Genomic DNA, 12,955 nt, shown 5'->3' with positions numbered 1-12,955 from the left:
ATCATAGTTTGGCATAGTTTAAAGACTTTTGCATTTGTCAGTTTGTAGAAAGTTAATAAGCAAAATGAAAGTAAAAATTGGTTGAAAAGAAGAAGAATCAAAGTGACTTTTCAAGTGTCTTTTCGGTTCATTTTGATAAGCAAACAATATGTACTGGATTTTCCCGTGAAGTTCTGTCGTTAATACTAGGGCCGAAAAGCTGACAAACCAAGAATCATTTCTGTGTTGAACATTATGGGAGTTAATTATTTGTTTGTTATGGGTGGATCTAATTAGAAGTTCCATTCTAGTTTGTAATACCATTATTGTAATCTCCTTCTTGGTTTTTTTTATTAACATTTGAAGTTAAATGTGATATTTTTTTAAAGCTAAAATGCATTAATTTTTACCTTTTAAAATTAAATTAAATGTGACAGTTTTTGGTTCTGTAAACCCAAACCGTTTAATTTCGACTTTAGTTTAGTCCTTTTAAACCCTCTTATATCTAGACTCTTTTCAAATCAATTCGATTATAACCCAATCAAATTACAACCCAAATCATTTATGACTTGATCCAAATTGAAATCATGTGAAAAATTATCAAACCAAGTGACCCACTATTTTGAATCAACCCAAACCAACTTTCCATACAAATGAATGTCTCAATCCACATCAAAACTAAACTATCAATCTAACTTAATAGTGCTACCCGCTAAAGGGTGAGAAAAAATTCAAAGTACCCTGATTCAGAATCATAACCTGCTAGGAAACACAAGTTTCGAAACAGAACCGGAATCTGACTTGAGATTATTTTGTCAAAATATAAAGAATTCATATTCAAAAGTTTCATATGTTCATAATTACTCATTGTTGAATCAAAATGTCTAATAGTAAAATTCCTAATAAAGATCCAATAACGTTACAATCCACGACTCATTAGGAAAGTTGTAATATTGTAGCGAATAGACTCCATACTAAAATTATTCGTCTAGAGTAGTTATAGAGTTGCCTTCCCTCTAATTATCTCATCCCCTTCAACTTCAGGAATATAATAAGGATCTTGATCACATTTATCAAATTCCAAATCTTTAATTAAGTGCATGTCCCTTATATAGTTATACATAGCCATAGTAGCCGCAACAAGTTTCTTTTATGTTTCCAATACTTAATTGATAATATTTTCCATATTCTTTTTCCATATACCAAATATTTTCTCTATAACGTTTCTCAATGACGAATGTGAATAATTACAGATCTCAGTAATGTTTATAAGAGAGAAGAGGGGTTTCTTTTTTGATGGGATGTTAGAAGTCTTTTGGTAAAATGTTGTGGTGTTTTTGTAAAAAAAATAAATAAATAAAATAAATAAATCAGTAAATGGTAGGAAGAACTCCCCTAGACTAGCCCTGAGAACCTACAAATTGGTGCTTCTTATTATACCTTCATAGATAGGGGTGAGCGTAGCAGGGTACCCTGTAAAAATATCAAGACCCGGAACCGGAACCTGTTGCAACAGGTTCCTAAGAAATGGGAACCGGAACCGGAACCTGCAAGTTGCGGTTCCTAAACAGGGTACCCTGTCTGTCAAAGTAAGCTTAATAGTTACTTGATAAATTGCGACAAATTTATTTTTTTTAACATTGATGATCACAATAAAAGCTTACAACTTTAGTATAGTACTTCAAATATAACAAACCAACACTAATTGTCTAGAATATTTAATACCATATAGGTTCCGGTTTCATGTACCCTATAGGGAACCTGTACTAACAGGGTACCCTACAGGTTCTAGATCCAAAATTTTATTACCCGGAACCGAAACCTGTTGTAACAGGTTCCTAATTTTATTACCCGGAACTGGAACCTGATCAACAGGTTCCAGGTTTGGAACCTGTGGTTCCGAACAGGTTCCGGTTCCATATCAGGGTACCCTGAATTTTTGCTCACCCCTATTCATAGAAGCTATTTTGGGCTTCTTAAAAAGTGGTTTTACTTCTTAATATTCCCTTATACGAACCAGTTTCTAATTCTTAGATTGAAAAACAGTTTCAAAAACTAGGCCAAACAACTCCTTAGACAACACTTGCAAGCTGCTTGGGTGGCCTAGGAGCATAGTAACAGGTTAAGTTCTCTTGGATACATTTTAGAAAGGCTTGTTCTCAATTCTCATTACATGGTACTGAGTTCTTTATGAAGATGTTTGATGCATGTGTGGCGATAATCCTAAGGATTGATGTTCGTGGCTTCCTATGGAAAAATGGTGGCATACTCATTTTCACATGGGCACACGGTGGTACAGATAACTTCCTTATGAGGTTGTCCATAATCAACCCCTACTTTGTATTTACCAACCTTGGGAATTTTACTGTGGATGTGGTTGATAGAAGTATGTTGTAGAGAGAAGCTATGATAGCTGCCTGGAAGTTCCATTTGATCGGGACTCAGTCAAGGATGAAACCACAGGCTAATAAATATAGATCAGAGAAATCTGAGTCTTAAAGAATGAAGCACAAATTTGTTCAGTCTCACTATCATCAGTCAAAAAACATAAAATAAATGATGAATTGATGATCATATCAAACATCTGTAGGTAAAAAGAATTGCCATGTAATTCACTGTAAAAAACACGCTTTCTATCAATCAACATTGAAACGTCTGTACTCTCAAGGCTGGAACAATCAATCCAACATCGAACAAAGGTACCAGAAAAGAAGGGGAAAAAAAAAAAAAAAAAAAAAAAGAATTTACATATTGTTCAAGAGCAAATCACTGCCAGCAGCATATTTTTTCCCCTCTAAAGATCACAACCACCGTATTTTATCCAACTTATAGAGTTTTCGGGGTTGAAGAAACTTTGGCTGAAAACCTATAGAATAAAGTTCGAGTCACTTCTCCAATCCGTAGTATGTCTAACAGCCTTGAAGTTTGCATGCTTCTTGTTCTCTGTTGTAGTGTACACCAAATGATATGATACAATCTGTGCCTCAAGTAGATCAAATTTCAATGAATGAAATCTTAATTCAAGATCCAGATGCAGCTCTCTTCGTTATTCCAAGTTCAACACAGAGAGAGTTCAGCGTAGGTTCATCCAACAGACTATATGCAGAGAACCCGTAATATGAGTGATAAAGCTCCGGCAATTCTCCTGGGAACTTACTGAAACCACCATACTAGAGACAAAATTATCATTTCCACCGGAAATGATAAACAGGAGATTCATCATATACTATATGAAAGTAATAATCACGATTATTAAGAAATAATTTGCCACCAATCAAGAAATTTCTCGATATGCAGAATCATCAGCTTCTGGTTTTTACAGAACAGCATATAACTATCAAATGAATAAGCATTCACATGAGGCACATTACCACAGAAGCTTTGACAAACTTATGACAAGCATGGCCATTTAGCACATTTCAAGTGTAAGTTGAATTATTTGGACATAAAAGGGGGGGTTAGAAGGGGATTTAGGAATGTTACGGGCCCTTGGTTAGAGAATCACTTACCACAGATTGACAAGTCAGTAGCGAATCACGCAAAGCTTCCTTGTTAATAAATTTGCTGCCTCCCAAGATCTTCAACACTCCACCCACCCTGCATGTGAAAATTTTCATCTTCAGGATGACAAAACAAGCATGTAACTAGGTTTACTAAATTACTACAACGTAATCCACCTCAAATTACCAGAAAGCATAGCATGTGTCACTGGGTTTGTTTAGTCTTCCCTGAAATCCACCATCTGCAGCTTGTCTCTGAAGCAAGAAAATTGCATGAAAATTGCCACACAATAACACATGAAATTAAATCATCAGACTATAAACTAACGTTCACAAAGATATACTTTCAACTCTTTCTAGTCACCACAACGACTTTCACTGACAACAAAATAGGATAGGAAATTTAACAGCATGAGTGAAAGACCAAACTTTACCTTGATTCAAAAAAATGGTAAGGTGGTCCACTCTGCATTATTTAAAGGTCGAGGAAATACTTTTTATTAAATTAAAATAATAGTCTCCATCCCACAGATTACATTTGTAACAAGTTACACTAAAATAATGACAGTTACTATATATTTCAGAAAATCCGTACAATATAGGCATTAAGACAAATGACAGACACTACTTGATCTTGATAAGGATTGTGGCTTCATCATGATTTATTATTAAAAATATAAGTATAACAGAAAATTGTTACGACGTATAAAAGATAAAAATTAAAAATATAAAATATAAAAACAAGAGAAATTTGTCAAAAACCACCTTTAAAAAAGAATAGAAACCACCCATTCCTTTTTTTTTTTTTTTTTTTTGGTAAGAAGACACCTTTAGCGTTGTTTTGTTTTTTTTTTTTTTTTTTTTGCCAAAGACCACATTTAGCCAGATTCCGACCGTTGACTTACATATACTCGGCGTAAACTCTTCTTTAACTCTCATTCTCCCTCATGCCATGGCTACTCCAACACCTCCCCTTCCCTCTCCACCGCCATGACTTCCCCTTCCCCCTCCTCTGCCGCCACCGCCCCTCCTCCTCTCTCTTCTGCGGTTCTTCTCCTTGATCTTTACCTTTCTCTTAGAGTTAATTACTTGGTGGATTTTTTTTGCTGATTAGGGTTGTTTTAAGCCTAGGTGGAGTGGTTTTACAAGTGTTTCAAGTTGTTTCGAGAGTGGATGGGCTTATTTTGAAAATTGGAAGAAGATGCGATGGGCTTAGGGATGTTAGGGTTTTTTCTTGAGTTGATTTTTGGGTGTAGGTGGGTGGTTTTGGAGGTGATTTGGTGGTTTTGAGGTAGTTGGGGTAGGTTTAAAACTTTAAGGTGGTGGATGAGCAATTTTGGAAGCATTTGATGGGATTGGAGTGGTTTGGTGGGGATGCAATGGTGGTTCTGGTGGTGGTGAGGCTAACATGGGTGTTTGTAGCAATCACGTGGGTGGTCAATGCCTAAAAAGGAAAGTCAATGCCGGAATCCATCCTAAGGTGTTATTTCACAAAAATAATTGTATAGAAATAAGTGGCTTCTTATTTACTACCTGTTTCACATTTACTACCTGTTTAAATTTTTTTAGTTGTAGCAAATGTCTGACAAAAACTTCATTTTAAAAGGTGGTTTTGGACAAGTTTTCCCTAAAAACAATGGAAAGTATGACTTCAACATTTTTTTAGAGAAAACGAGATAGAAAAGCAAACCTGCATTATCCAATCAAGAAGCACAGGAATATCTATGATTGAGGATGATACACCCCTGGAGAGAAGATCATCTTCTATAAATCCCATCAGTCGTAGAGATGCAATTGCACAGTAGGTTGCACCACCTGTATCGCTAGTGTCATAGGTATACATTATATTGACAAGGAAACTAAATGCCAGTAAAAAGAGGGCAAGGAAACTTGAACCAGAAAACATGTGTCTCAAAAAATTGACAATTCGCTAACACTTACATAAACAAAAAAATGGAGCATTTAAAAATACATGTATAAAGCTGGTTTAAAAGTCAAGCTTTATCTACTCACCATGGGATTCCAGACCAGGACACAAACCAAAGCCACCATCATATGACTGCAAAAACAGGATCATACAACTCAATTCAGCATCAAGATAACAAGAAAACAAGGCATGTCAATAACTGCAAAATAGCAATAGCTTTTCAAATAGACCTGACAGTTCAAAATATATTCCTTTGCCATCTCTTTGTCCATTCCAGTCCAGTTACCCAGCAGATAGGAAATGACAGCTGATTGTCACAAAGAAGACCAAACGGAAAGTAAGGGTATAATACTGCACAATATCACCTTAAAAAATGTTTCAAGTATAGTAGTAAAGCTCTCATCTTACCAGCACAATACACAAACCGCAGATCTGCCTCAGCCCCAATATGGATGGGCATAAAACTGTAAAAATGAAAAAAGAAACAATCATGCACCCCATAAGAGCAATAGTTCATGGCTACAGAATCATAGTAGAAGGGGCAAATGTGGAAGTAAGAGAATTGGTGAAAATTTGCATGTGACTAGTTTCTTAATAACTTCAATAGGATGTGTGCTTCAAGAGCAAATTGCCCAAGAGCACAATTTTTCCATTTAATAGATTGAAATAGCAATTAGTGACTGATACTGTGATACCTATAACTTCTGAAAGTGCCTCAGCATTTCACAGGAACAGACGTGCTGCAACCTAGGGATCACCAGGCAGCTCTTTCGCTCTATAGGGGTCAAGAGGGCATTGACAACATTCTATAATATAGAGTTTAAATCACAAATCTCAAAAGCACCTAGCACAACAGTTTGCACACATATTTCAAGCAGGGGCAGAGGGAGGGGGGGGACAGCTGTCCCCCCATTTCTAAAAAAAAATTATTTAAATTTTACTTAAAATTAAGAGAAAAAATAAAGGGGGATTCATTAGTAGGGAGGAGAAGGGAATTTGTATGTGATGATTAATGAAAATAGTATGAGATTTTGGTAGATTAAAAAGGAGGGAGAAGATGAGATATGGCGAGAAACTGTAATCCACAAAACAGAGAGGAGAGAGAGAAAATAAAAAAAAATAAGTGTTGTGTTTTTTTTTTTTTTTTTTTTTCACCTCATATTTTGATATTTTATATAGTAGATTTTTGTTTGGTTTTCAATTTTATTTTTATTGGGTTAAAACTATTAGATTATGACTTGGTATTATGAATGATGTGAGTAAATAAGTAACCACTACTAATGTCTAATGTGTATGTGTTTGGTTCTACAATGTCATGGATGGACTAATCTTCACAATTTAAGGATGTTCATGGTAATTTACTTTTATTTTGTTTGTTTAATGATAATTCTTAATGTTTGTGAAGTTATTATAATTGAAATTTACATATTAATACATTATTCGAAACACCATAGTTTTAACATATGATTTGGTAATTGATTCATATATTTCAATTTAATTTGATGAAATGTAAAATAGTTCATCTAATTCAAATAAGTCTAAGCAATGGGGAAATCAACCCAATTTTTGATAATTTATGTTTAGAAGAATGAAACCCAAAGATTATGTAATTATTTTTTTTATCTATGTTGTATCGTATGACTAACCATTTTGGATTTTTAAGTTGTTGAATTTTAAGTAGTACTCATTATATTTGTTTAATTTTTATTTTGGGTCAAATTATGAATCGTTTTAAGACTGTCCCCCCGATTGAAAATCATGGCTTTGCCACTGATTTCAAGGTTCCTTAGAATGCCAACATCAACACTATGAAGAGAAGTAGCAAATAAATAGTAAATGAAATAAGCTAGTAAGAAATCTCAAGCAGCATAAACAAGAATTCTTTTTTTTTTTTTTTTTTTTTTTTTTTGCTTCCATCTTTAAAGAAGTTTATTATTTTTTGATTCTAGAAAACAATACAACTCAGCACAAGCCTGATTGACAATTCACCATCTTCATTATAAATATAGTCTGAAAGAATAAGAAATCATGTACCCAAAACCAATCATCAGAGACCGCTGCTACAAGCCTACAACTAAAGCTTTCGGCTCTTGGTTTTGGACAAAAAATCTGCAAATGAAAACAGCCTTCTAATCTACTAACAAAAATTGTATCACCAACACCCATCTCCAACAATTCAGGTCACTCAGCAGCAAACTGAAACATATTTTACTTCCTTACCTATGATAATTTTGCTAAAATAGCATTTTCTCAAAATTATGTACAGAAAACAACTGCAATATAACATGAGTGTGGTACAACCATCGAGTACACCAATAAACCTATCCTCCAGTAGTCCAATAAGCACAATGATTTAACTCGCAAGTCAAAAAAAAAAATCTAGTATCAGTATAATTTTAAGTAGCACTTCTAAAGTCCATGCTCTTTGTTAAAACTTGCAACATTAACCACATATCAAATCTACCTTAACATCACTATAGCATCTGTTTTGATGCATTTAAAAGCAATAGAAAAGACAAGTCAGCTGGTGCATAGCATAATATCTCCATCGGAAAAATAGAAAGGAAAAGAAAAGAGTAGTCAAAGGGTGCCAGAATAAAATGTGTTTTGCTTTAGGGCAAGTCCTATTCAAAACTTCATAAATTGGCAACAGAGATAAATGAAGTATAAAAAAGACTAGATGTATGAAAGGGCAATGAAAGCATGAGAAGAGCATACCTCCCATCAGGTTGTTGAAGGTTTCTCAGAGATCTCAATATGGATTCAGAATCAAACAAAGAAAAATCATAGCCAAGGATCTTCAGTATAGCTAAAGCACTATACGTGCTTGCCAAATGACTACTGTTACAATTTGAATTCTGCAGCAGCAGACAAAGAGTAAGAAATTCCTATAATTAGCTTCTTATAACCTTTGTGCATAATTCATACTCAACCCAAGTAGTTCCACACTATTTGAATTCAAAACCAACCTTGAGAGCATCTGCTGGAAACTGTGATGACCTCGAACCAAGAAATCCATAAAATTGTCCTATGTCACCAAGATAGTACATAAAATATTTCTGTGTTACAAAATATTAATCCAGGATAATTCAAAAAGTCTATCTTAAACCCCCTCCCTTCCCCTCTGTCGAAAAAAAAAAAAAGAAGATAAAGGAAAAAAAAAAAACAAAAAACCACACAGACTTACTTACCGCATCTAAAGTCATCTTGTTCTTCTTTATGAGCCTGAAATGACAACACCCATGCAACTATTGCTTCCTTGTCAACCTATTAGTTAAACAGCTTTACACTTTAAACCAAATCATACAACACATGAGAGGAAAAACAGGGCTGATGAACAGAGGCATGAATCCACCAGATATATGATGCGATGTTAAAAATGGTCTAACATATGCAAGATAAAATCTGTACATGTCAATACAGTTATTCTACAACTTTACTGGCTGGTAACATTCCAACTTCAAAGCTTATATAAGTAAAAGAGCTCTACCTTAACACAAAGATCTCCACAGAATAATCGGATTAAATACATTTTTTTTTTTCCATGCTCTCTTTCTCTTTCACTTTCTCAAATTTCTCTCCTATCCCCCCTTCCTCAATCTAGCCATCTCTTTCTCAACCAAATCAATATAGACACAGCTTAAAAGTTTCAAGGATAAACAACAGCTGCTGCTTCTATTGTTATCACAAGATGACAGCACCTGGACAACTGCTAATACAATTAAGTTAAATTCATATCACTAGCAAACACAAAATCAGTTGTGCTTATTTCCTTGAAGAAACTTTAAGTAAAAGAAGAGTACAAGTCAAATTTCAAAACATCATAGGTACAAGCAAAGATAATCAGCAAATACTGAAGACGACATTGGTGTCCATAAACAGATGAAATTTTGAGAAATGGCCTAAGGAGCAACATTAAGAAAAATCTGCAACATACTTAGTAACAAGTTATGTAAATATATTTGTTTTAAAAAAAAAAAAGTTACGTAAATATACTCTTATTTAAAATAAAAAAAATAAAAAAAATGAAAAAAAAAAAAAAAGAAAAAAAGGCCTACTATATTCTCTGCACCAAACAGACCAAGGGAGGCACTTCAAATTCCAATGACAACCTATAGGAGGCTGAATTGCATAGCATACAATAGAATAAGAAATAGTCACAATTGCAATAACGGTGCGTGATGCCAAAGCAGCAATTGGTGGGTATTTCGCAGACATTATAACATATTTTGACAAGTTAGAAAAAAAATTCACTTATCATTGTAACAAACATGTGGAACCTATTCTTCAGATTTTAGATTTAAAACATGTGCAGGTTTTTTCTTCTTTTTTTTTTTTTTTTTTTTTTTTTTTTTTTTTTTTTTTTTTTTTTTTTGTTTGTTTGTTTGAAACACTAGAGTAATTGTTGCTCTGTTGAAAAGAACCAGCTAAATTGTTATTACTTCTTACCTCTCCTTTTGATTCCACTATCTTCTTCTATATCTACTACGTTCTGCCGTTTTTCATTAAAAATAGAAATACCCTCACAATCTCCTATCACATCTACTTTTTCAATACAAATAACACAACAAATTACCCACTAGCTAGCTCCCCTAAAAGTCAACTAAAACTCTATGCAAAGGCTAGTGTTATGATAGTCTGGAAGGAGTAGTCAGTAGTCACTAAAATATGAGTATAATCTAAAATTGAAAGGAACCACATAGATAATAACAATGGAAAGGACCCTGGGAGTCACTAAGATAAGAGTATAATTTTATCTTATAGGAAAATTAAATTGTGTCCATACACTCAACGTATTTAGAAGGGTCATAACAAAGTGATTAAAAAGTGCATGGAATTTTTGCAGAATGACAAGTTCAGAACCCATTGCAGAACGGCCTGAAAGAGTCTCATTCCTCTTAAATGATTAGCTAGGTTGTGATTGATAATTAGTCACCTTCATAAGCAATGATACAGTGATATCTTGCTTGTTCTTTCCTAATCCTTCTTCTTCCTGTGTTGATCACTCTTTTCTGTCCCTAATCTCTCTGTTTTAATCTCTAATTCATGAAGATTCATAACAATTACAAACTTTTAGAAATCAATTAGCAGAGTTATAATCACATGATGAATCTGGACGATGAGCTGAAACCACCCAGACAGGATAAAGAGTTATAATCATATGATTGTTTGAGCTTGTGTGATTGGGATATCAAGACATCAAGTACAAAATTGGGCTCAGTAGCTCAGTAGAGAAGTATCAGGCTCCAATATCCTGCTATGTCTAAAAAAGTACATTAAAAAAACAAAATTCAATATCTATGTCTGAAATCCTTATAAAATTTTTCCCATCAATTCCATTCGTTTCACACGGAAACTGTATGCACTATGTAGAAGCTACAAAAGTGCAAGACGTGAACTTCTATCAAAATCAATCAAGTACGTATGAGCAATCAGATTAGAATAGTATTAAGAGCATTTGACAAGGATTTAGAAAAGACCAGTATTTTAGTGTCCTTTTAAGAGGGGTGAATTTGGAAAATTCCAAACTCTATGAGCTTCCAGAATACGAATTTGGTTAGTTCGTAATGAGTTCCTTCCTCCAAAATAAAGCATAAGAAAATTGAATGACAATTGAAGAAAAAAGTTGAAGAAATTTCCACAAATAAGGCACCAAGGAGGACAGAAGTGAAGGTGAAGTAACAAGTGAGATGGTTTCTCACAAGAAAATATTGGTTTGTAGAAATGGTTGACTTGAGAGGATGTTTGGAGAGGGAAACAGACATAGGGGATTAAAGGCACATTCATGTGGAGGCATCAAACTCGTATCTGGCACTGCATGATAGCATTCTGCACTATCTGTAGTGCAGGTAATGGCACACAACTGTGTACCAGTAGTCAAGAAGACTACGAATATTCTGCCAGATACGGCTGTGTGGTATTAGATGCACAGTTGTGTGGTCTCATTTCTCCTCCAAAAATGCATCTAACTGTGCCCCAAGGGCATACCAAGGTTGGAAATTTTCAACTGTCCAATCACATGAGAAGCACATAAATTGTGGTAAAAACCTTCATTCCTCCCACCCTATATTCCCCCAAAGCTGTACAAGAATAGAAGTAAACCCAAAGATAAACGGAAAACAGGACGAGAAAAACGAGCAAAGACCAACAAATTCAATGAGCCCCTTTCCACTTTGTCCGTCATCAACTAACACCCAATTAACAGAACTCAGTTTAAATCTTCCCAGAGTAGTAGCTAAAGCATTGTCTTGAGACAAAAAATCCCAGAATTATGGCAGTGTAGCAAAACATCCCAACTTAAGTTCGCGACCTTAGCAACTGACACCCACATTGTTCTGATTTAAGAAGTTAAGTCACATAATCAAATTCTCTACAATTTTGAAACTTTATGCAAAACCAATGCTTATCCTCCCCTCAAAAAGAAAAACAAAAACAAACTTGCATATCCAATAATTCGAATATCAAGTATCAACCATATAATCCATGACAATCCAAGCCAAACCAAATTCATTAAATCAGAAATCATTTTAGTTTCAGAAATACTAATACAAATACTTATATTCAATCCTCTAAACTACAACAAAATTCAGAATTTAAAGTGTATATAACCTAACACAATAACATAGAGTGCTAATCACTTGATAAAAAAAAAAACAATTCCCTTTCAAAACTACATCATATGATATTCAAATATGAACAATGTACAACTGGTATAATTCAATTTTAAACCAAAGAAATTATAATTTTATGAACAACATACTCACACAAATTCCCAGCAATCTCAACATAGATAATAATTTAATAATAAGAATTACAATTTTCAAAAATGTATAATGAGTAACTAAAATCCAACATTATATCAATGAAATTATAAATAATCAGATACTAAAAGGCAAGAAATTGGAAGAAGAAAGTACCCGATCTAAAGCGCCAAGAATATCGAGAGAAGAGAGAGTAAAGTAAGCAAGAGTAAGATGGTTGATCTCTTGAGACTCGTAATCACTTGGTAGTAATTCGTACATCATGTCTAAGAATCGTACATGCCTGTCTTTGTCAAAGGAAGGATCTATTGAAAATGGTTCTGTTAATTTTGACACCATTTTTACACGAGTTGCAGGAGTGACTTTTTGTTTTTCTGGTTTGTTTGGAATTTTTGAGTGAGGACTGAGGAGAATGTTTTAAGGTTCAATTCCATTTGCATGTACCCGGTGTACAGTATTTTTACTGTACATCGGGTTTTTCCCACGTGCAACATATTTACTGTTTTTTTTTTTTTAAATCGCGGAATTTTATACCTAAAAATCAAAAAAACACAGAACAACAATGGAGGAGAGAGAAAGTGAGAAAACGCAGCTCTCGATCATCCATTGAGGAGAGAGAAAGTGAGAAATCGCAAAAATTGCAGAAAACGATCATAAATCAAGGAGAAAAAAGGTTAGAAAACGCAAAAATTGCAGAAATCGATCATCAATCGAGGAGAAAAAAGGTGAGAAAACGCACAAATAGAAGAATTCGATCATCAATCGAGGAGAAAAAAGGTGAAAAAACT

At 34.1% G+C, this 12,955-nt stretch overlaps 1 protein-coding gene across 1 annotated transcript; it reads right to left on the bottom strand.

The window, feature by feature from the left end:
- Positions 1-2,404: 2,404 nt before the first annotated feature.
- LOC145593514 (geranylgeranyl transferase type-1 subunit beta-like) lies at positions 2,405-12,580 on the bottom strand. The gene is made up of 11 exons (XM_081649766.1): positions 12,324-12,580; positions 8,598-8,673; positions 8,376-8,434; positions 8,125-8,264; positions 5,815-5,870; positions 5,637-5,713; positions 5,493-5,538; positions 5,170-5,294; positions 3,667-3,734; positions 3,489-3,576; positions 2,405-3,149 (listed from the first exon to the last, which is right to left on the bottom strand). Exons 1-11 carry the CDS (start codon positions 12,504-12,506, stop codon positions 3,000-3,002), a joined length of 1,068 nt encoding a protein of 355 aa, XP_081505892.1. The 5' UTR covers positions 12,507-12,580; the 3' UTR covers positions 2,405-2,999.
- Positions 12,581-12,955: the final 375 nt, after the last annotated feature.

This window comes from Chenopodium album, chromosome 19 (genome assembly GCF_948465745.1).
Source record: "Chenopodium album chromosome 19, dcCheAlbu1.1, whole genome shotgun sequence".
In the NCBI taxonomy this organism is placed as follows: domain Eukaryota; kingdom Viridiplantae; phylum Streptophyta; class Magnoliopsida; order Caryophyllales; family Amaranthaceae; genus Chenopodium; species Chenopodium album.
This window is presented reverse-complemented; position numbering and strand designations above follow the sequence as displayed.